This window comes from Zootoca vivipara, chromosome 9 (assembly GCF_965207765.1).
Source record: "Zootoca vivipara chromosome 9, rZooViv2.hap1.1, whole genome shotgun sequence".
Taxonomy (NCBI): Eukaryota; Metazoa; Chordata; class Lepidosauria; order Squamata; family Lacertidae; genus Zootoca; species Zootoca vivipara.
Window position 1 is genome coordinate 18,645,806 of NC_142592.1, and position 23,725 is coordinate 18,669,530.

At 41.5% G+C, this 23,725-nt stretch overlaps 1 protein-coding gene across 1 annotated transcript in view; it reads right to left on the minus strand.

The window, feature by feature from the left end:
- The window catches only part of MET (MET proto-oncogene, receptor tyrosine kinase), a 92,685-nt gene that overhangs the window by 46,001 nt on the left and 22,959 nt on the right, over positions 1–23,725 (minus strand). Inside the window, exons 2-3 of the mRNA XM_088676507.1 lie at positions 21,249–22,469; positions 8,484–8,675 (exon numbers count right to left, since the gene is read on the minus strand). Coding sequence (XP_088532633.1) covers positions 8,484–8,675; positions 21,249–22,454 — 1,398 coding nt within the window. The 5' untranslated portion in view covers positions 22,455–22,469. The remainder of the gene's footprint in view (positions 1–8,483; positions 8,676–21,248; positions 22,470–23,725) is intronic.

The window sequence follows — 23,725 nt, forward strand, 5'->3', positions numbered from 1 at the left end:
AATAAGTATATTGATATGACCTATATAGATGCCAACAAAATTTGTCAAAGACCAGGTGTGTTTCAACCCAATTTGTCTGTGTCAGTGGTCAGAAGAGAATTATTATGTACTACTTAGTCACATACTCTAACCCTTAGCTATCCCAAGGTCAGCTCTCTCAAAAGATTGGGCACAACTTCCTATTACTAATTCCACTTGTGCATAGGCATGTCATAATAACTGATCAACTCATCATATTAATTAGGCAGACAGACCAGACTAGTGGAGCAATTCTGTCACCAAGTCGTATTTAATAATGTTCTTCTGAAGACCAATCGGGTCAAAACATGTCATATTAGGCTTTGACCTGACCTGAGGTCAATTTGTTAGTGTACCATCTCTGCAATCATCTATTTTGGCTACATTTTCACATTGGATTAAAGTTCTGCTTCATTTTCTTATAATAATTAGAAGACTTTCACTTTTTTTATTCTCACCAATGAGTTTAGTTTTGTTGGTTATACATGTAGCATATTTTCTTTATTAACACTATTATTATATTTATATGCCACTTTTCCTCCAAGGAGCTCAGAACGGCATACAGAGTTCTCTCCCCTCCCCATTTTATTCTCATAATGAGGTAGGTTGGGCTGGCTGAGACAATGTGACTGCCCAGTATCACCTAGTGAGATTCATGACAGGGATTTAAACCTAGATCTCTCTTTAAAAAAGGTAAAGGTAAAGGACTTTTGGACGGTTAAGTCCTGTCAAAGGTGTCTATGGGGTTGTGGTGCTCATTTCGCTTTCAGGCCGAGGGAGCTGGCATTTGTTCACAGACAGCTTTCCAGGTCATGTGGCCAGCATGACTAAAGGGCTTTCGGCGCAATGGAACACCATGACAGAAACCAGAGCACACGGAAACGCTGTTTACCTTCCCGCCACAGTGGTAGCTATTTATCTACCTGCACTGGCGTGCTTTCGAACTGCTAGGTTGGCATGAGCTGGGACAGAGCAATGGAAGCCCACCCTGTCGCGGGGATTTGAATTGCAGACCTTCCGATCGGCAAGCCCAAGAGGCTCAGGGGTTTAGACCACAGCTCCACCTGCGTCCCTGATCTCTCCACACCACACTGACTCTCTATTAACCTTTCTTGCATTCTATAAACAAGAGCTTGACATGCATCCATCCCAAAAAAGTTTAGTTTCATCCCCCCCCCAGTAAATACTATAGTGCGCTTTGAGCCAAGAAATACAGACCAAACTTTCCTGATTAAATGGCTGAGTTAGATTTATAATGCTGGCTCTGCTGATAGATGGATTTTAACATTAAAATATAATCACAGATGAATGTGTAGTGCCTTTCCACAGCAACTCGGGATATTTCAGTAATTGCTGTCTATGGCAATGGCAGGTACTGAATATACAAGATCAAGAGATTAATGTCTCATTTATACTGGAAGTGATGAATCAGTTTGAAGTGCATGGCTACCAGATAAATTCAGTCAAGCATTTCTTTTCCACACTACCAATTGATCCCAATACAGTCTCAACTACCAGTTAAATGACACACAAGTCTGCATATTAAGACTGTAATTATTTCCATGAAAATGAACTCGGTAACTTTTTTTTTTATCACAGTGGGGATCAGCGCTGGTGCCTATTAAAGCTGTGTTATTCGGTATGCATCTCAAAGATGATTTCTACAAAACCAGGAGACTTGCTTGAAACAAAACCAAGTTCTGGCCTTATTATTTTTCCACGGTTATCTGGCAGGTGTAAGCCATCATCCAGAACAGATATGCCCAAAGCCAACTTTGCTGTCTTTTCACATCATTTTCAATGTACCCTTGTAAAAAGAGCATGTAGGTATCTTTAAAGTACTGTATAACCTTTTAATTCATTGAGTATAATAGATGCACTTCGGAGACTTGCACATTTTCTATTTTAACAAAGAATTACAGTGGTACCTCGGGTTAAGTACTTAATTGGTTCCGGGGTGCCATTCACACCCTGAAAAGTACTTAACCCGAGTGGCAATAGTGCGTGAAACACCGATAGAGCACTTCTACGCATGCACGAAGCGCGCAGAACACTTCTGCCCATGCGCGCGCGGCGGAACCCGGAAGTAAACACTTCCAGGTCCGCCGCGTACTTAACCTGAAAGTACACAACCTGAAGCGTACTTAACCAGAGGTATGACTGTATCTCAAAAGAATCACTTGGTTTCCCTACCACATACCCTTAAACCTGTCGGATTTCTCGATACCCCACTTACTTGAACCAACTTTGCCACCACTGGGTTGAATTCAGTACTGCCCACTCAATAGAAGCAAGGCTCTTTGATCCAGAAGAAGCTTCCATCAGTGGGAACTTCTGATGACATTAATGCCCCTGTATCAGTAAAGGCCAGTGATATTAGTTTGTATTATTACAGTCATACCTTGGTTTAAGTACGCCTCGGTTTGAGTATTTTCAGTTTAAGTACTCCACGGACCAGTCTGGAACAGATTAATCCACATTTCATTACTTTCAATGGGAAAGTTCACTTCAGGTTAAGTATGCTTCAGGTTAAGTACGAACTTCCGGAACCAATTACAGTACACTCATACCTCGGGTTAAGTACACTTCAGGTTGAGTACTCCACGGACCGTCTGGAACGGATTAATCCACTTTCCATTACTTTCAATGGGAAAGTTCGCTTCAGGTTAAGTACGCTTCAAGTTAAGTACAGACTTCCGGAACCAATTGTGTTTGTAAACCGAGGTACCACTGTATTATTATTGTTGTTGTTGTTGTTGTTGCTGCTGCTGCTGCTGCTGCATTTATAATCCACTTTTTTCTCCAAGGAGTTTGAGGTGGTACACATGGTTTCCCCCTTCCTCATTTAATCCTCACAACATCCCTGTGGGGTACGTTAGGATAAGAGGCTGTGACTGATCCAAGGTCACCCAGTGAGCTCCCTGCCCGAGTAGGGACTTGAACCCTGGTCTCCTAAGTCCTAGTCCAACACACTAACCATTACACTACACTGGCTCTCCAAGATCGACAGCGCTAAATCCTATATAATAATGTCCAAGTTGTCCCTGCGTCCAAGCTGTCCCGTGTGTCCCTGGGTCACTGCGCATGTGCCCCATGGATACAGGGATTGGACAGCAGAGACTGCACGCGCGCACTCTCCCCCCCTCCGCCTCCTCCAACCGCCGCTCCCGCCGGACACCGCCTCACTGCAGGGCATGTCAGGGAAGCGAGGGTGGAGGCCGGCAAAAGCCTCCTCACAACCCTCCCTGGCCGTGAGGAGCGGCGGTTGGAGGAGGCAGGGGGGGGGAGAGTGCGCGCGTCCTTCCTGTCGGCGGCTGGGGGAGAGGAACGGAGGAGGAGAACGCAGTGCTTTCTCCTCCTCCGTTCCTGTCCCCCAGCCGCCGACAGCAAGGACAGGTCCCAGGGTTCGGAGAAGCGCTGCGCAAGCGCTTCTCCGAACCCTGGAATGTCTCCTTGCTGTCGGCGGCTGCGGGAGAGGAACGGAGGAGGAGAACGCAGCGCTTTCTCCTCCGTTCCTGTCCCCCTGCCGCCGACAGCAAGGACAGGTCCCAGGGTTCTGAGAAGCGCTGCGCAAGCGCTTCTCCGAACCCTATGATGTCTTCTTCCTGTCGGCGGCTGCGGGAGAGGAACGGAGTAGGAGAACGCAGCGCTTTCTCCTCCTCCGTTCCTGTCCCCCTGCCGCCGACAGCAAGGACAGGTCCCAGGGTTCGGAGAAGGGCTGCGCAAGCGCTTCTCCGAACCCTGGGATGTCTTCTTCCTGTCGGCGGCTGCGGGACAGGAACGGAGGAGGAGAACGCAGCGCTTTCTCCTCCTCCGTTCCTGTCCCCCTGCCGCCGACAGCAAGGACAGGTCCCAGGGTTCGGAGAAGCACTGCACAAGCGCTTCTCCGAACCCCAGGATGTTCTAGCGCCCGTTATTAAACGGGCTGAAATACACTAGTTGTGTATAAACTTGTAAAAAATAGATTCTGGTTTATGAAACCATAGTGAGTTCAATGGACACATGATCTCCCCTTTCTCCTCCTTTTCTTCCATGGTATGCCAGGTTTGGAATAGTTAGCATTAATTCAGAGTTTCTTGTTATATCCAAACTGGGGAACCATGGCTTAATGTTGGTTAACAGAACAAGGTTGTAGTACAGAATCTGACTGACATTAACTGGAGTCACCCAGTTCAGACATAACAGGGAACTCTTGGTTTCATGCAACTCAAGATCTCCTTGATAAAACCTGAACATGGTGGAAATAAAGAGAATTACATGGCTATGTTTAACACTGTTCAATACACCATGGTTTATAAAGCGTGGGTTAGTGGCCTAATGTAGCCTGGCTTATTGTAGGAATTTTTGTATCAGACTAACCAACTGGAAAAAGGGTTCAAGGTGCCTATTCCTGGTGCAAGTCATCCTATTTCTATAACTTCCATAAACCATGCCCAACTTTCACCCACTGATAATAAAGCTTTATGTCCATAATATTGCTAGTTGTGACAGCATCATTCTTTCTAACCAAACCACTGCTGAGAAATATCCAATTCACTTTGCACCCAACAGCTGTAGTTAAAGGCTGCATTCCCAGCCACACATCAAAAACAGTCACAACAGTAAGAGGCAGAAACAGCTGCAAATTCTTGGTTGGGGGAGGAGAAAAACTTGCAGAGAGCTTGTCATCCAGATTTCAGAGGAAGTAAAGCCATTTTTCTTTCTTTTCTCATGCGTGACAGCTGTCTTAGCAAAAAAAAAATTATTAGCAGTCTGTTTTGTAACAGAAACTCAACAATATTTAATGAACTCTGAAATAAAGGATATTCAGGGACCAACACAAAGTTTAACACTTTAGTGTAGCCAAAACAATGTGTTTGACTGGGTTGCAAGTTCTCCAGTACAGCAAGATTATTCCCTTCTCCCCATATCATTACTCTCTTTAAAAGAGGGGGAAAGACTAAGATTTTTATCTGCACTCTAAAGACAAAATCCATTTCCAAGTCTAATACTTAATTGCCTGAAGTAGTTAGGATGATAAACTCTACACTTTCTTCTCAGTTGATAAAGTGGTTTGATCTTCAAAATAAACTAGAAGACAGTAATTGAAAAGGATACCTGTTCAGTAGCTCAGTGTGTGTAACATTGCTGTATACAAGCCCTCGGGACCAATATAGAAAAACAGTAAGAGACTGAACTTAAGTTGTTTTTGTTTTGCTCCAAACAGATGCATTAATTTTTGTTCAATCTGTCTGATTTGCAGGGAGCGGTGGGGGCAGTAAATATGTAATATTCTTTGGGGCCATGGTCAAAGCCACTTACATATTCTATCATGGTCTGTTGGAATTTCCATGACCATGCTCTCTCTATTTTTCTATGCAAACATTATGTATTTATTATTTTATTAATTCGTGAATTGCCATTCATATAAATCTCAAGGCAATTTACAGCCCTACAACAACAAAACAACTAAAAGCATGTTTTAAAACAATGCAAAAATACAGCAACTAAATACTGTTATTACAGAGGGTGGATTAGATTTGTGGGGGGAGGGCAGTCTCACTGTAGCCCAATGGATTGTCATGTATTTGATTAATCATTAAACTATGTGCTATTTGAACTACATATCACCCCCTATCTGGACAGGGATCACCTAACTACTATTGTCTATGTTCTGGTAACCTACAGGTTAGATTGCTGCAATGTGATATACACAGGGCTGCCTCTGAAGACAGTTTGGAAACTTCAGTTGGCGCAGAATTCAGCAGCCAGGATGTTCACTAGGGATGATTGTTGAGGTATATTTACATGATGCAAGGAGACTGTTCTGGACCTTTACATTTAGCCAACCAGGGAGCTAGCATCGCAAAAGTGCATCCCACCCCTGGTCCCTCAGCTTCTGACCTGGCCAGACCAAATGGTAGACCAAATGTGTATCTTGTCAGTGGCTATACCACTCCATTATGCTACCAGCAAGGGCTTGGGATTACTCTACCCATAGGAAACTTAAACATAGAGTTCTGTGGATTTTGGCTGAACTTTGTACACAACCATTGTTTCCAATAACTATATAGGTTCGGTTGCCTGATTCCCTGCTGTTCAGAAGCAAAGAAGCACTCCTTTGTACCTGCTAGCTACATAAAACGAAGTTTCAAAACACTTAGCTTTGGTGAGATGATGCCAACCATTTCTGAGTTTCTAAACCGAGTGTTGGGACATTAGATTTGTTCAATGATGTAACTGTTCTAATGATCTGATGTTAGGCAGTGCTCCATCCCAGGAAAATTAAAGACATTCTAATAATTGTGGAAACCTCCCTTTCCCCTTCTCATCTGCTAAAACTTAGGGATTTTGATAACAAACATTCTTGACACGATTTCCCAGGCAACAATTTGCATAATTAAAAGAGGAAACTAATTTAAATAGACCTTATATTCTAAATTTGCTGTATATCCTGGAAACACAACATTTCTGCAACTCGTTTTAAAGAGAAGATATTTCAAGGAAATATATATATTATCAGCATTTTCATGTATATGTTGTTACTAGGCATTAAAGGCAGGCCATGTGTTGAACGTGTCAGCTCTTGGGCTGCGCAACGAGAAGAAAGGGGGAAGGCTCTGTGGGTTACTGCAATATGATATTAAAGATAACTTGCTTGTAGCTCAACCCAGCTTAATTCAGGGGATGTGACTATTTCTACTAATGGCGCAATGTATTTTATACAATCACATTCCTTTTGCTCCCTTGGCTGGCCTTACAAAAGGAAACGTGCTCTGGAAGTATTGTCCTATATTTTTTTTAAATGTTTCATTTTGATGGGGAGCAAAATGCTGAGTGAAATGATCCGGCATAAGAAATGAATAAGAACGTTATAAAGCAGAAACATCTAACTATTTGTACTCCTATCAAAAACGTTCTATGTTGAAGCACAAAAAAATTGCAGAAGACTAAGAGGAACTTGCAAGAAGAAATGATTTTGCTATTGCTAACATTTTCCTTATAGCCAACCCTCTTGCTATTTTCCTCACCTCAAGGTTCCAGAAACTCTGAAAATGAAATTCAAACTCTCTTTTGCTACTGGCCTAGACATTTGCATGAAAGAAGCGAGTACCATCATATAATGTGCTTTTTTGGGTGTGGGTGTGCTGAGATCAGCAGAGGGGGCCCTTCCAGCACAAAGGAGATACTGATCTATTTATAAAGAGGCTGCTTTATAACCCAGCACCAAAGATAGGAGCACTGGCTGCTGAAATGAATAGATCAGTGCTACGCAAGGTGGTGGTCTCTATTGGCTGTTTCTCCATGGCAGCTCCACCACAGCACAGGTTGAGTGGGTTTATTTAGGGACCAAATATGGTACTGGTTCCTGACACATGGGCGAGCGTGGGCTGAGAAGACTGCTGGTTCAACATCAGATAGCTTGAGAAGCACTGGAAGAGATGATGATAATAACTATACAGACAAAATAAAGACATCACCCTATACTAGGCATCGGCAACCTCCGGCCCATGGGCCGGATCCGGCCCACGGAGGCCATTTATCTGGCCCACGAGCCCCTGGTCACCGAGCTGCCCGCTTGGCAAGTCCCCTGCCCGCTGCGCTAAACCAGCGCTGGAAATGGTGCCTGCAGATGCTGGAAATTGTGTCTGCACCTGCGCAGACTCCGAAAATCGCTTCTGTGCAGGCATGAGTTTCAGCATCTGTGCAGCCGCAGAAGCGATTTCCGGCACTGCGAACATGCGCAGAAGCGATTTCTGGAGCCCCGGACATGGGCAGCACGGCGCAGGAAATTGCTTCTGCACATGTCAGGCCCATGTCTGGCCCAAGGACGATAGTCCGTGAGAATGCTCCGGCCCACAGCTGGAAAACGTTGCCAACGCCTGCCCTATACCAAATGAATTACTGGTTATAAATTGAGTGAGAAAGACTTAAGAGAAGGAAAAAGAAAAGCATACATAATAGCAGTAGCAGATTAAAACAGCTGAGCAGCATTCCCAACATCTCCAGTTAAAGCAGTGTTTCCCAAACTTGGGTCTCCAGCTGTATTTGGACTACAACTCCCATCATCCCTAGCTAGCAGGACCAGTGGTCAGGGATGATGGGACTTGTAGTCCAAAAACAGCTGGAGACCCAATTTTGGGAAATACTGAGTTAAAGCATCGGGGGAGACTGCTTCAGACTGTAAAGCCACTACGAACCTAGATGCATCAATGATTCCACTCAAGATAAGAACAAATCTAACGTGGAGGGAGACCAAGGTGTCAGAGAAAGCAACCCAGAAACCCTAGCATCAAGATTGTATTCCACTTCGTTTTCTTCTAATTCCCATTTAATCTATATCTATATATTCTTCTGATATTCATTTACATTGTCTTTCATTCCCAGTAAAGCGAAGCTTCCCTCCCTTCCCTGCCATCCCTCGACCTTTACCGCACAGGGTGAAGTTCAAGTGAGAAGGAAAAATCACAATCAATATTCCTTACCTGAATGAAGCGGCCTTCAGATGTGCCTAGATTTGCTATGGTAAGCACCCCTTGGGTGAAGACAGATATAGAGGTCAACAAGACGGTGCTGAACTGCTCGTCAAATAAGTCAACCCGCTGCAAAGGTATTGTAACCTCCACCCGATACTCGTCATTCTGCGCTCCACAATAGGTGGTGTTTCTTGAAAATGTCTGTAAGGAAAGTAGAAATGTGTTCAGCAAGTGACACGGGAGATGTACACACAACCCCATTGCCAGAAAGGAATAGTCACTTTAAAAGTTGGCAACTGTTTTCTTACATCTTTGCATCATCATACTATATAAAAGTATGCAAAACAAGAAAAGGATCTTTTTCTTACAGAAGCATCTCTTACACCAATTACATTTATTCTCATTCTCATTTTATTTCCATCCTGTCATTTCCAAGATACCATTTTCTGCTTAAACTGAAGTATTTTGCATTCGCACACCTCATGGAGAAGTTTAAAGTAAAGGTATGCACACCTTAACTAGCAGATTAAAAACAAACAAACACTGATGGTTTTATTTACCTTATTTTAATTTTATATGCTCTATACTGCCTTGCTGTATTTTTTTTTTAATGAAGGTGTGGTTTCTATGGCTTCTTATTAGAAAATGTCTGCAGATGGCAAATGATGTCATTAGACCTAGACACTTGCTTTTAAAAGAGAAAAGGTGCTGCTTTTGTCACCTAAAATCCTTCAGCCCAGGCAATTATGCTGTAAGAACTGTGTGTTGTTCACACAGTTTCCAATAATTATTACCATTGGGCCCCAACCGAACTTGTCTCTGCATTTTGAACTCCTTTAATTTTCCTCTGTAGATATGGCAGTAGGGGATTCACGCCTTGATGACAATTACCCATTGATCGACTGCTCCTAGGTAAATTTTAAAAATTCTGTTTAGGCCAGATTTCCCTCAAACACCTCTGGACTTGTTCTTTGCCATGTTGAGTTGCAGAAACACATAGTTGACTCAAGAAACACATAACGTAACATGTTGAATATGGAACAAATACATATTGGACTATGTGAACTACTATAATATTGCCTGGCGAGTCCAATTCCCTTCTGCAGCAGTAACATATTCAAATGTATTATTTGTACATGTCTATTATACTTTAGGGACCCAGGTGGCGCTGTGGTTAAATCACTGAGCCTAGGGCTTGCCGATCAGAAGGTCGGCGGTTCGAATCCCTGTGACGGGGTGAGCTCCCATTGCTTGGTCCCAGCTCCTGCCAACCTAGCAGTTCGAAAGCACGTCAAAGTACAAGTAGATAAATAGGTACCGCTACAGCGGGAAGGTAAACGGCGTTTCCGTGTGCTGCTCTGGTTTGCTAGAAGCGGCTTTGTCATGCTGGCCACATGACCTGAAAGCTATACGCCGACTCCCTCAGCCAATAATGCGAGATGAGCGCGCAACCCCAGAGTCGGTCACGACTGGACCAAATGGTCAGGGGTCCCTTTACCTTTACCTTTTATTATACTTTAAATTACATGAAACTCAGAGGGTTTTGGGGTCCCAATGGCAAAAAATAAATAGAGAAACTAGGTAAATTTAGTTACAGGTAGGTAGCCGTGTTGGTCTGAGTCAAAACAAAATAAAAAAAATTCCTTCAGTAGCACCTTAAAGACCAACTAAGTTTTTATTTTGGTATGAGCTTTCGTGTGCATGCACATTTTGGTGTCCCATTGTTTAAAATTTATACTTGCCAATGCAGTTTTGTATCGTCATAACTATTACCAAAAATAGATTGTTCATTCTAAATCTTCTAATTCATTGAGAGAAAATGCATGTATTCCTTTTCTAGGGAATTGCTCCCAGTACAATGTACTTAAGAGAAACAGCACATCTATGTTGTATTGACAGTTCAATGATAATCTGTCAACTGAAAATTCAGTTACTATTGAAGCTTCGTCTTCTATATCAGATAATAAACATGGGCCACTTAGATGTCAATAAGCAATTTAATATTGCATAATATTAAATGGGGCAATACGCAGTGAGAATAGACACAATAAAATATGGCTGTCTTCTAGAATCAATACTTTGCTGTTTTTTTCTTCATTGTTTAACATTCACTTTAAGGGTTTTTTTAAAAAAAAATTAAAGGTAGATTATGTCATGATTGACTGCTTATTGAAATAGTAACGGAGATGTGTCCTTTGATTTCTGCAAAAGGCCTTTAAATAACAAGCCAAAATAAGGATAATAAAAAATGTTGTCATTTTTAAATCAAATTTTTTAAATGTTAATTTCCATCAACCTTACTTCACCTTGTCAAGAGTGCAAGGTGACATCAGATCATCAGGAGGCTAGAGATAAATCTGTCAAACTATTTGCTATATTTTTGCAATAGTTTTTGCATTCAGCAACATTATGTATTAGACTAAGACATATTGTTACCTATTATTTTGGGTTCAACCACATGTAACTTCGTCCTGCTACATTTCTCTTTACTGAAATGCAAAGGCAAGTTGCACAAAAAAAAGTTCAAGCATTATGCTTACATGCTATAGTAAGATTTCTAACCACAACATCCAAAAAGGAAACTAAGGCACAGAACCACTGAGATTTAATAATATTTAACATTGGTATAGAGCTGTTCAACAATGGAACGGACTACCTGGGAAAGTAATGGACTATTCTTCGCTGGAGGTTTTTAAGCAGAGGGAGGATGGCCATCTGCCAGGAATTATTTAGCTGTGATTCCTGAATTGCAGGAGTTTGTACTAGAACTAGATGATCCTTGGGGTCACTTTCAACCCCACAGTTCCATGACTCTACATATTATTATTGCTGTTTTCTTTCTTGGCAATTGTTAAAAATCTCAATAGAGAAAAACATCAGGGGGAAAAAATTCAATGTGGCTACCTCTAACTCCTAAAGGCCAAAAATCTATTTACAGTATATATAATCTTATCAGGTACCCAATCTGGATAATTGTGTTACTAAATTTTTAAGAGGCACCTCTGACTTCAACTCTTAAGGAAATAGTTTAGCTTGCCTCACCACACCTCTAACTCACTAAACTACTATTTACTTGGCTGACAATATGGAAAAATTTCATTATCTCTGGATTAAACGCTCATAAATCTGACGCCAGATTCCAGTGACAAATCTCACAAATATTGTAGCTCAGCCAGAGCCCTATTGGTATGTGACTGGGCATTTCTACTTTCTTCCATGTACATGAGTGAAAGTACAAAGTATATTTGTGACTCATTCCAGGGGGGGGGGGGGATGTATCTGATGTACATCAGAATTGGAATGAGATGAGGTTTAGGCAATTATTTAATCCATGTCCGAACTCAGTGTGAAGTCAAATTGTATCTTGCTTGCTCATACAGCAATTCGTGGCTAGTTGGAGTAACTCTGTACCATGATGTGGGTCTTCTTTTCTTTTCTTTTCTTTTAAACCAAACACTTGTGGAGCTGTTGTGGAACTACCAAGTGTGCTCTCTCTGCTGATTCTAACCTCGGAGAGAGCATGTAGGGAAAGGGGTGACGATCTCTCAGATATTTGGGGCCCAAGTCATTTGTTAACTTTATATATATAAGTATTTATATACCACTAAATTGCAAAACATATCAAAGCAGTATCATTACTTTCCGGAAACAGATCTGGAGGTAGGAACAGAACCACTGCAGTACTATGCCTCCATCCTTGAGTCATTGCAGAAGGATAAAGTTGTATCCTTGAAGGAAGGATGGCATATAAATTTAATAATAAATATATGAAAAAGTATCAAAAGCCACTGAGAGGTTAATGAACATGAGCAGAGTCACACTCCCTCCTTCCCTCTCCCATCACATGTCATCAAAGGCAGCTTTGGTGTTCTGACCAGACCTAAAGTTGGAGTGATATGGATCCAGATATTTAACCTCCACCAAGCATGCCTGAAGCTGGACCAACAACACCATATTGAGCACATTGCCCCATAAAGGGATGTTTGCAACTGGGCAATAGCTGATTCACACACATCCAGGTCTAGGGAGGCCCTCTTAAGGAGGGGATGCATGACCACCACCTCCTCTTTCAAGGTAGAGATGGTACCTTGCGCTCTTCCAATGAATCACTGATCACTCTGTGGACACAACCAGTCCATCCTTTATAGCTAGCTTTAAAGAAGTCAATATGGGCAAGGGGCAAGAACTGGCTGCCCTCTTCAGGCAGCTTGTCTCAGACTGCAGTAATCAAAACTGATCACATGGAACAGGCAGTGCAGAAGAACTGTACCTATCATATAGCTATAAAGGGAGGACTAATTCTCATAGAGTCAATTTTGAATCTGACATTTCAGTTAGTTTCAGAAACTTGAGTTTGACACTTTGCTGAAATGGACTTTCTACTGGTAATCAATCCATAGTTGTTGGGGGTTTATGATATTCAGTGCGGTTTGGAATTTTGGATACATTTGGATTTGTATACTATAGGTAGTATTTGGATATATTTGAACCTAATGAAAACAGCTACAAATTTTATCCTAAGTAGCGTGGCCTTCACAAATTTGACCTGTTGGCTTAATAGCATACATTTTATATTGTGATAAAGAAAAGTTGTATGAAAAAGAGAGAGAGAGAGAGAGAGAGAGAGAGAGAGAGAGAGAGAGAGAGAGAAATATTTTGGCAAGCTGACAGGTTGTATCCAACAATGTTGTCTGTGTAGTGCAAGGGCTTCCAGCTGTGAAATGGACTTCCTCTCTTCACCCCCCAGATTTGAGGTACCTTGGGCTAGTCAGCAACTCTCAGCCTAAGGTTACTCAGAGAGCTTTGTGGCTCAGCAGAGATTTGAATCCAGGACTCCATGTCCCAATCCAACATTCTAACCACTATACTACATAGGATGGAATTATGAACATTTATGCTTATATCAAATCAATAGGAGTGCCTGGAAAATGCTGGCCCCAATTTCAGTAGATATCTAAATATCAGACATCCAAAGTCATTCAGATTGTTGAAAAGGCAAAAGAAATTGCAGTAATATGAAACATTAGCTATGATTTTAGCATTCTACATTTCCAGAAACTCCAATACTAATTTACGGATAAAGCGAGGGTGGGGAACGATTATGCTAGTGGGTGCATTACGTAACGTAAAAAGAGACAAATGTTGATGTAATTAGCTAATACAAATTAAAAACATCGCACATTTCCTTTTCGGAGATCATTCATGGTATTATTCACTTTTGGTATTGATTACCACTGCATCAGTTCTTGTAATCTGGTTAGTACATTAGCACTAAGTAAATAGTATTGATTCAGATACACACATAATGCATCCATGCAATCTTTGTATTTTGTCCATTTCCTTTGCATTAAGTTTCAAGACAGCACAAGCATAAAGGGTGCTAGCTGTTATAAAATGTAAAAGCATGTGTGTGAGGTAGTACTTAGGATCAAACAAGTGCTTTTATCAATACAAGTTTCTGGAAATATTTAAATTGTAGCTTAGACAACTACAGTATTTGATAGTATGCATGAAAGCGCTATTGGCCTACAGATCCTTTATGCAACTGGCAGGTCTCTGGCTGTCATTGGTTGGGGAAGATCTATAAGTTGGCTTCTTTCATGTGTTTCACTAACATGCAAGGCCACTGCAACATTGGGGGCGGGGGGAGATCACAGCATGTTAGAATATGCATGCCCATTTCTGGTATTTTGGCAGATTCCGGCTAAGCAAAGCAGAAGGCACAGAAAACACAGTTAATCTAAGGCATGGTTAGGCAAACTAAGGCCCGGGGGCCAGATCCGGCCCAATCGCCTTCTAAATCCGGCCTGCAGGCAGTCCGGGAATCAGCGTGTTTTTACATGAGTAGAATGTGTCTTTTTATTTAAAATGCATCTCTGGGTTATTTGTAGGGCCTGCCTGGTGTTTTTACATGAGTAGAATAGGTGCTTTTATTTAAAATGCATCTCTGGGTTATTTGTGGGGCATAGGAATTTGTTCATTTTTTTTCTTTCAAAATATAGTCTGGCCCCCCAACAAGGTCTGAGGGACAGTGGACCAGCTCCCTGCTGAAAAGGTTTGCTGACCCCTGATAAGGCATACAGCAATTGTAAAATGCTTGCAAGTTGCTCGCAGCCAAGTAGTACCAACCACACGTCTTACGCCTACCACAGTCAACCTAACAAACCAGACTACAACTGTGTCAGAATCATAGTCAGAAGGGATCCCCAAGGGTCATCTGGTCAAACTCCCTGCTATGCAGGAATCTCAGCTAAAGCATCCATGACAGATGACCATCCTACCTCTGTTTAAAAACCTCCAGTGAAGAAGAGTCTGAAACTCCTGAGAGAGCTTTTCCACAAATGAAGAACAAAAACGAATGATGATGCCATCCCTATTACTATTGCTGTTCCCTGTACACAATAAGTAAGTTTGACCTATCCAATTCAGTTATATTCTTTTGTTCCATTCGTTTTGAGATAAAAAACACATCTATTTTGAAACTTTGTGTTGTGCTATTTTGTGTAATGCTGCAAAAGCATGAAAAAATGGGGAAATAATATGCATTTAATCAAAAGTAGTATTTCTTGTATCTATTTGTAATGTTCAATCCATTTACTTAAGGTGAGTGTCTGTTTAAAACAAGTCACATAGCTACTCACAATCAAGGGATGTGATATTTTTAATACTGCCAAAAAATTGTACTAAAAAAAGAGATTATAGTTACAGAGCTTTGAAGCAGTTATTTGTCTCTATTTTATTAAATATTACTAGACATATTATCCAGGGGGAAATAGATCAATAAATGTCTTCGTGGTTTCCTGATGGAAGGCTGCAATTATTTTCTCCCATTACTAAATAAGCATAACTCAATTCCCCTCATCTATCATCTTTTGTAAAGAAATATCACTGTGTGTTTATTTCACTGTCTCTCTTGATTTCATTTCAGGGGGCCTCTTGCCTTCATTTCACACTCCTAAATCTTTTCTTTCTCTATTTGCATCTTCATTTGACATTGATAGTGACCAGTTTATCATGCAATGGCAGAATGATAGAGTGTGGCAAAAAGTCAGTAAGATAAAAGTTCTTCTAGGTGCTTTGGGTAGTGGGTTTTGTTGTTTTCTGAATTATAGTTTATGCCACATGTCTTGAAATGTTTCAACTGTATTAATTGTATTAATTTCCACTGTATTAATTTCCCCACCAGGAGTGTGGCAAATAAAATGCCAGAGAAATTATTCAGAAGCTTCCAGGGTTGTTTGCTAACCATGTTCTAGTTTCAATGAAACTAAAGGTGGTTGGTGGTTGTTTTTTTAACCTTTCCCCTGAGCTGAGGGGGTGCTGCAGTGGGAACTGCAACAATGACAAACAATGGAAGGGAACAAGCGGGGTTGTTGTTGTTGTTGTTGTTGTTGTTTGCAAAGCCCACTTCATAGCAATCAGCTCCAGGGATTTGTTCCAACAAATACTATGCACAATGCAACACTAAAAGGTAAAGGTAAAGGGACCCCTGACCATTAGGCCCAGTCGTGACCGACTCTGGGGTTGCGGCGCTTATCTCGCGTTATTGGCCGAGGGAGCCGGGGTACAGCTTCCGGGTCATGTGGCCAGCATGACAAAGCCGCTTCTGGCGAACCAGAGCAGCATACGGAAACACCTTTCCGTCGGAGCGGTACCTATTTTATCTACTTGCACTTTGGTGTGCTTTTGAACTGCTAGGCGGGCAGGATCTGGGACTGAGCAATGGGAGCTCACCCTGTCGCGGGGATTCAAACCGCCGACCTTCTGATCGGCAATCCCTAGGCTCTGTGGTTTAGACCACAGCGCCACCCGCGTCTCATGCAACACTATCTCTTATTAAAAGGGACTATAAAGGTAAAAGGTAAAGGGCCCCCTGACCATCAGGTCCAGTCGTGTCCGACTCTGGGGTTGCGGCGCTCATCTCGCTCTATAGGCCGAGGGAGCCGGCGTTTGTCCGCAGACAGCTTCCGGGTCATGTGGCCAGCATGACAAAGCTGCTTCTGGCGAACCAGAGCAGCACACGGAAATGCCGTTTACCTTCCCGCCGGAGCGGTACCTATTTATCTACTTGCACTTTGAAGTGCTTTCGAACTGCTAGGTTGGCAGGAGCAGGGACCAAGCAACAGGAGCTCACCCCGTTGCAGGGATTCGAACCGCTGACCTTCTGATCAGCAAGCCCTAGACTCTGTGGTTTAACCCACAGCGCCACCTGGGTCCCAAAAGGGACTATAGACCCACTCTATTGAGGGCACTAGGAGAAGGGGACGACAGAGGATGAGATGGTTGTTCTCGAAGCTACAAACATGAGTTTGACCAAACTGCGGGAGGCAGTGCAAGACAGGAGTGCCTGGCGTGCTATGGTCCATGGGGTCACGAAGAGTCGGACACGACTAAACGACTAAACAACAACAACAGACCCACTCTATACAAAGCAGTAATTAAGTATCCCAAGACCAATTTAAGTCCACCTGTATGTTAGCAACAATTTAGCATGAAGGTGTTTAATGAGTTAGATTTCAGAAAACCCGCAATGCCTTTTTTCTAAAATTTCTAATAAAAAGTATTTACAGTACAACACTTGTTTCTCTGAGAGGTAAAAATCAGGAAAAATAAATACACACATTTTTTTCCAATTACTACTAGGAGCATATATTCATTTTATTTCCTCCATAGTTCATCTTATCAGTGTTATTCATCAAAAGCCTGCTCACTGATTTCATATCTTATGGCATTTATTGAAATTGTGCATTTTGTTCAGATAATCAAACCATCAGCTTCCCTAATATATTCATATGCAAAACATTGGCAGAATCTGAAAAGTATATTCAAGCAAGCAACATTTTCCTGATAAGTTGAAACTGACCAATGATTTCATCACTATTTTAATGAAATGCTTTGGTGGGGAATACTATTAAATTGAGCTGAATGAGTTAAAAGATTTAAAAACAACACCCAAATTAAAAGAAAACATAGAGGCCAAACACTAATATGTTGCTATGGAAGAAAACTGTTCTAAACATTTCTTTCAAGAATGAAAAATGAGTAAAGGAAATTAAACTTCAAGCTGAAGAAGAATTTTGAGCCAAATACCAGAGGGAAAGGGTAAGAGGTGGGTATGCAATATTTTATTTACTTATGTTATTTAACAAAATTTATATACCGCTTGATTGCAATAACCCCGCTAGGCAATTTACAATCATGACATTACAAATAATCCTGGGAAGTGTGAAGAATAGATATTTTTATAGCACATTTTAAGGGTCACCAGGTGAAAGCCACAAATAACTGAAGAGCTTCAGTTTAATCCATTCATTCTCAATGAGACTGATCTTAAATTAAAGTACATTGGGCATACCAGGTTTTTGATTAAACTGGTAAGTTTGAGAAATTAATGAAAACACTTTATTTTAAAATGTCCTAGTTTGGTATTGGTAAGCTCTACAGAGGACTTTCTAAAAAGCCTAGATAGGTGTCCCAACACTGCCCACTTTCAATACTGCTCAGAATAAAAACATGAACAAGATAATAGTTTTTTGGTGAGGATTAATCCTGCAATACCAACTCTTAATTTCCTTGTCAAGTTCCCATTTATTGACATACACAAGCCCCAAAATCTATATTATGGCATACTAAGTAAGCATATTCTTAGACAAGCTAATAGCTAATTGTTTTTTTCCCCAGCAAAAATAAACAAAAGCATCCATATATTGTTTTCTAATGCAAAGCTTGTTGCTTGCTTTTCACTTTTTCTGAGCCCTAGATCTCAGAACACACAAATAATGAACAGAGTTCATTCTTCCATAATCCAATTTACATTCTATGTGGACAGTTCTGTGAAACATATCCCTTTGCAGAAGTGAAGGGAACTGGGGAGACTTCCCTGCCTATTGGACACAGACACACACTCCAGTGCCTGCAATTAACTATTCGATTAAACAAGCATGTACTTGAAAAGTTGCAAAAATAACGTGCAGAAAGATTTTATACAGTGCTAAAGTCCCTTGTTTCAGGTACTTCTATGATGGAGAGAGGCTACAATATTAATTTCTTGGAGCTGCAATAATGAGGGCTGAGAGGTGGGGTACAGGAAGTATTGGTATTATTTTGATAGAAGTTGCTGAATCTTCCTGAAAACCATGTTGTCAATTTAACAAACAAAATTATGTGATTTATCTATATTGTGCAAAAGGCTGGTGTCAGAATACAGTCTGTCTGTGAAATCTTGTTTAACCCAGACATGCTTAAAAACTCCTGCAAGTTTTGTTTTAAACTAAATTAGCAGCCCAACACCAGGAAGTTATGTTGTGAAAAAAGGTGGTTAAGCCTTTTGTCAACTTGAACTTTCACTGATCTAATTCTCACATACCACCTGATGTTAACTAAACAACCAGATTCCTAAACACACAGTTCTCCCTCCTATCTAGAAAACTGATGTTGCAACAGCTAGAATTTCTGAATGCTCAGGTACAGTAATTGTAAAGTGGTCTGCAATATATTTCTCTGGATATTGAACTGCTGCAGACAGACATGCAACACATAAATTCTCCATGAAATATTCGGGAAAATTTGAGTTTTTGTTCAAAAAATGAAAAAGAGAGAGAGAAGTTTGTATTGCACTTATAAAATGCACACACAAAGACAAGTTGAGCCTTTAAGGTGTGGGATGACGTCAACATGAAAAATACTACATCACTTCATCGGCAGTGCTGGCAGCTGCAGAGGAATGAGATAATGTTGCCAAGGCTTATGCCAGTGAAAATTTAAGGCTACACTCCTAGGCACACTTACTAGGGTGTAAGCCTCATTGAACACAGTGCAACTTCTGAAGGAAGCACACACAGGACTGCACTGCAAGTTTGTAACTGGGTGCATTGTTTCAGAGCTTAAATGTTTGCTGGGCCACATAAAAGTGGATGTGATGAACACGCCTCTTTAAAGAAGACTTATTTTTTGACTGCTAAAGCCATCAAAATCATTTACATTTTATTATACAGCCACAGACCCATTAAAACAAAGCACAAAAATCATACAAACATAAAGGAAAATATATGGCACATATGGACCCAGGTGGCGCTGTGGGTTAATCCACAGAGTCTAGGGCTTGCTGATCAGAAGGTCGGCGGTTCGAATCCCTGCAGCGGGGTGAGCTCCTGTTGCTCGGTCCCAGCTCCTGCCCACCTAGCAGTTCGAAAGCACATCAAAGTGCAAGTAGATAAATAGGGACCGCTCTGGCGGGAAGGTAAACGGCGTTTCCGTGCGCTGCTCTGGTTCGCCAGAAGCAGCTTTGTCATGCTGGCCACATGACCCGGAAGCTGTCTGCGGACAAACGCTGGCTCCCTCGGCCTATATAGCGAAATGAGCGCCGCAACCCCAGAGTCGGTCACGACTGGACCTGATGGTCAGGGGCCCCTTTACCTTTACCTTTATGGCACATATATAAAACAGTAAGGGAATAATAAACCATTTACATTGATTATTTTTGAACTGTAAAATCATAGAGAGTTTGGTGCTAGGGCAGGGGTAGGCAACCTAAGCCCATGGGCCACAAGCGACCCATTGGGGTCGTTTGACTGGCCCATGAGCCTCCCCCGAACTGAGCCGCCCGCTCGGCAAGTCCCCACACACTGCGCTAAACCAACACAGCGCAGCGCAGGGAATCGCTTCTGCGGCGCCGGAAATCGCGTCTTCACATGCACAGACACCAGAAATTGTGACTGCGCATGCGAAGGTGCTGGAAATCGTGTCTGCGCAGACGCTGGAAATCACGCACAATCTGGCCCACAGAGGGATCTCCGCTGGAGTGAACCGGCCCAGGCGAGGTAAACCTTGCCGACCCCTGAGCTAGGGTTTCTGAAGAATTGCCTTCTCCCAATTGCCCATATACAGACACACTCAACCCAAGGCCCTGCTCCAGATGTGTTTCCTTTCAGTGGTTAGGCTGGTGGCTCTGGAGAGAAAAGCTTTTCTGCACTGGTGCCGCAGCAGTGGTATTCTCTCAGGCAAACTTGCTTGGAGCTATGATTGCCATGTTTTAGACCACTGACCAAGTCTGTACTTTTCTAACAGCAGTTAACATCAAATGGCCAGAACTGTTTTCCTACTGGTAGCTATAGTTTCGCTTATTTGCCTTATTGCAGTGATGGCCAAACTTGGCCCTCCAGCTGTTTTGGGACTACAACTCCCATCATCCCTAGCTAACAGGACCGGTGGTCAGGGATGATGGGAATTGTAGTCCCAAAACAGCAGGAGGGCCAAGTTTGGCCATCACTGCCTTAATGGATTCAGGTTTGTTGTTGCTATTTAATAGTGTTTTAATTTTTGTATTTTAAAGCGACCCTGAAGCCTATTTCAATAGAAAGGTTGAATAAAAATCTAACAAATACATAGTGGTCCAGTGCAAAATATGTGCTTGTCTTCAATAAATCTAGGCTTTTTTTAAAGGGATCTTTATTTCTAATAGATGCTGTATCCTCTTAAGCCTCTCCAGTGACCTCTATATTCAATTTACAGGAACCGCTTCTTACGAAGATGAATCATCTCTGGTAGTGACCAGCACTAATTGTTATTTATTTAGACAGACAACTTAAACAATTTGAAATAATTGGCCCTGGACTTTAGCCAAAAAAATGGTAGCCCTAAAAAAACCACACACTACTAACAACAGAAATCAATGGGGCTATGCACTGAATAATGAAATGCACAATATAAATGAGACTAGGGATGGGTGGGATAATTATCTGATTTAAGTAACTAATTAGTACCATGCTCACTTACCCTGCTCAAGCAGTACTTGCTGTCCTTTCTGTACAGATGCTGAAGACATTTCATGTCTTGTTGGTCTACAATCTTGCCAAAGAACTCGTCAATGGTTTTGATGGAGATTGCACAGACAGCAGATTTATGAGTTGGTTCCGAAGAGTCTGGTCTACTTTGAGCAAATACACCATAAAGAATATCTTGGCTGACATCAATTCTCATTTCCGAGGCTAAGTCTGCACCTGGTTTACCAACATATGCAGCCTGCAAGAGATTTAATACCTCATTCGACTGCTTGGTTGACCTCTTCCTCCGTTTCTCAGTGTAAATGCACTCAAGAGGCATTTCCATGTATGAATGGAACACAGACTCGAAAGAGCAGAACCGTATGATCCTTGTGTGAAAAGCCTGAGAATCTATAGATTCTCTCTGGACAGTGAGGAAGTACACAAAGTGGTCTTTTTCAAATGCATGGATGTACTTAATGGGGTAGGAATTTCTGAATTCTGGAAGTACATCAATGTAAGAGTAAGCGGTAAGAAACTCAAAACCATCCAGGGTTTCTTTTAATCTCCGAACGGATAGCGAATGCAGTGAATGGTCTTGCCGAGATGAATTATTGATAGTATTTCCAACATAGAAGTACACAAATCTTTCCTTTTCTGTTACCAGAACTTTGGTTCCTAAAGGGCTTACAACACAGTCAGGGCACTGGTCTGATTCCTCATCCATCCTTTTAGAATACATGCAGTGGACTTCATTTCCAATGTCAGCAGGATTATCAGGATGAATGACATGGCGCTGACAAGTTCCTTTTGCAACGCTGCCACAAGTGATGAGCTGGTTTTCGTAGTATGTTTCTAGGAATAGAGCCATGTTGATGTTATCCTTCCAAATGTTATCAGATTGGTTTACTTTAGGCTTACATTCTTTACAGGGAGCACAATCTGGGTTCTCCAGAACGGGCCCAGTCTTGTACTCAAATATGTTGTGAAGGCTTTCATTCAAGACGTAGATTTTATTGACCGCTCCTCCGTAGATGTTGTTCTTGTACAGAACTATATTTTGTATCGGGGTTTCTGCAGTGAAATTAGGAAGTTGGTATTTGACATTCAGATTGATCTCCGGCCTTGACGCTGCCTCTTTACATTTACCTTTGCTCCTCTGTACCAATATCAACAGAAATAAGATAATCCTGGAGGCAGAAGTAGCAGGATTCTTCATTACTGCAGATTTGTCCTGGCAAAAAAAACAAACAAAACATTTTACAAAGTCAGTATGTTAATAAATCACAGAACGAATTATCAATCAGGAAAAGGAAATGTGCATCTAAGTTGTATAAGACTTTAGCTGTTCTATCAGAGGGCAACACCATGGGATACAAACAATAGCAAGGTGGTAGCCAAAAATTGAATATAAATGATGAAAAGTAGCAGCAAGAGGAAGCCCTTCTGATAATGAAAGTGTGTTCATTTTCCTTTATCCTTGAAACATGCTACAGTGGTACCTCAACTTACAAACGACTCGACAACTGAATTTTTCAACTTACGAATGGGGCAAATGGCCGCACGCTTACAAATTTCTCGCTATCCAAACGGAAACCACGGCAGCTTTAGATAGGGTTTTTTCGATTTACGAATTTTTAGGTGGGGATGCTTCGACTTACGAATTTTTCCGTTTCCAATGCATTCCTATGGGAAATCACGTTTCCAATGGCGCTTTTCGACTTATGAATTTTTTGACCTACGAAGGTGCCTTCAGAACGGATTAAATTCGTAAGTCGAGGCACCACTGTACTTTACACAGATAGATAGATGGTAGACAGATAGCAGATAGAAAGATAGTTAAAGTTAATTATGTCAGAGTTGCTTACCAATACAAGGAACTTAATTCAACTGTTTGATACAATTTTTCAAGAAAATCAATTATGAATAAAATTTATATATTTTTAATGTAGATATTAGGCAGCCATTTGATTTAACAGATAGTTCATTTTAAACTGCTGTAATAGAAGTATGTTCATTTCAGTTAATTTTAGAATGAACCTACCATGCACAAAATAGGTAAAGCACCAATTTTTGAAATATGTGACTACTATTGTTAAAGTGTGGCAAATTTATGAATTTCCACTAGCATCACACCTGCATAGTTCAGCCGGTTGAGCATGAGACTCTTAATCTCTGGGTTGTGAGTTTGAACCCCACATTGGGCAAGAGATTCCTGCTTTGCATGGGGTTGAACTAGATGATCCTCATGGTCCCTTCCAGCTCTACAATTCTATGAGTCTATATAGTGTAGCTCAGAACAGAAACGCAGTCTTCACTATATTTTCTCCATCACATAGTAACAATATGTAACAAATACTATTATAGGGGAGGGAGGGAGGGAGGGAGGGAGGGAGGGAGGGAGGGAGGGAGGGAGGGAGGGAGAGAGAGAGAGAGAGAGAGAGTTTCAGGAGAATATTTTGTTTTCATACCAAGTGAGAAATTTTAAAA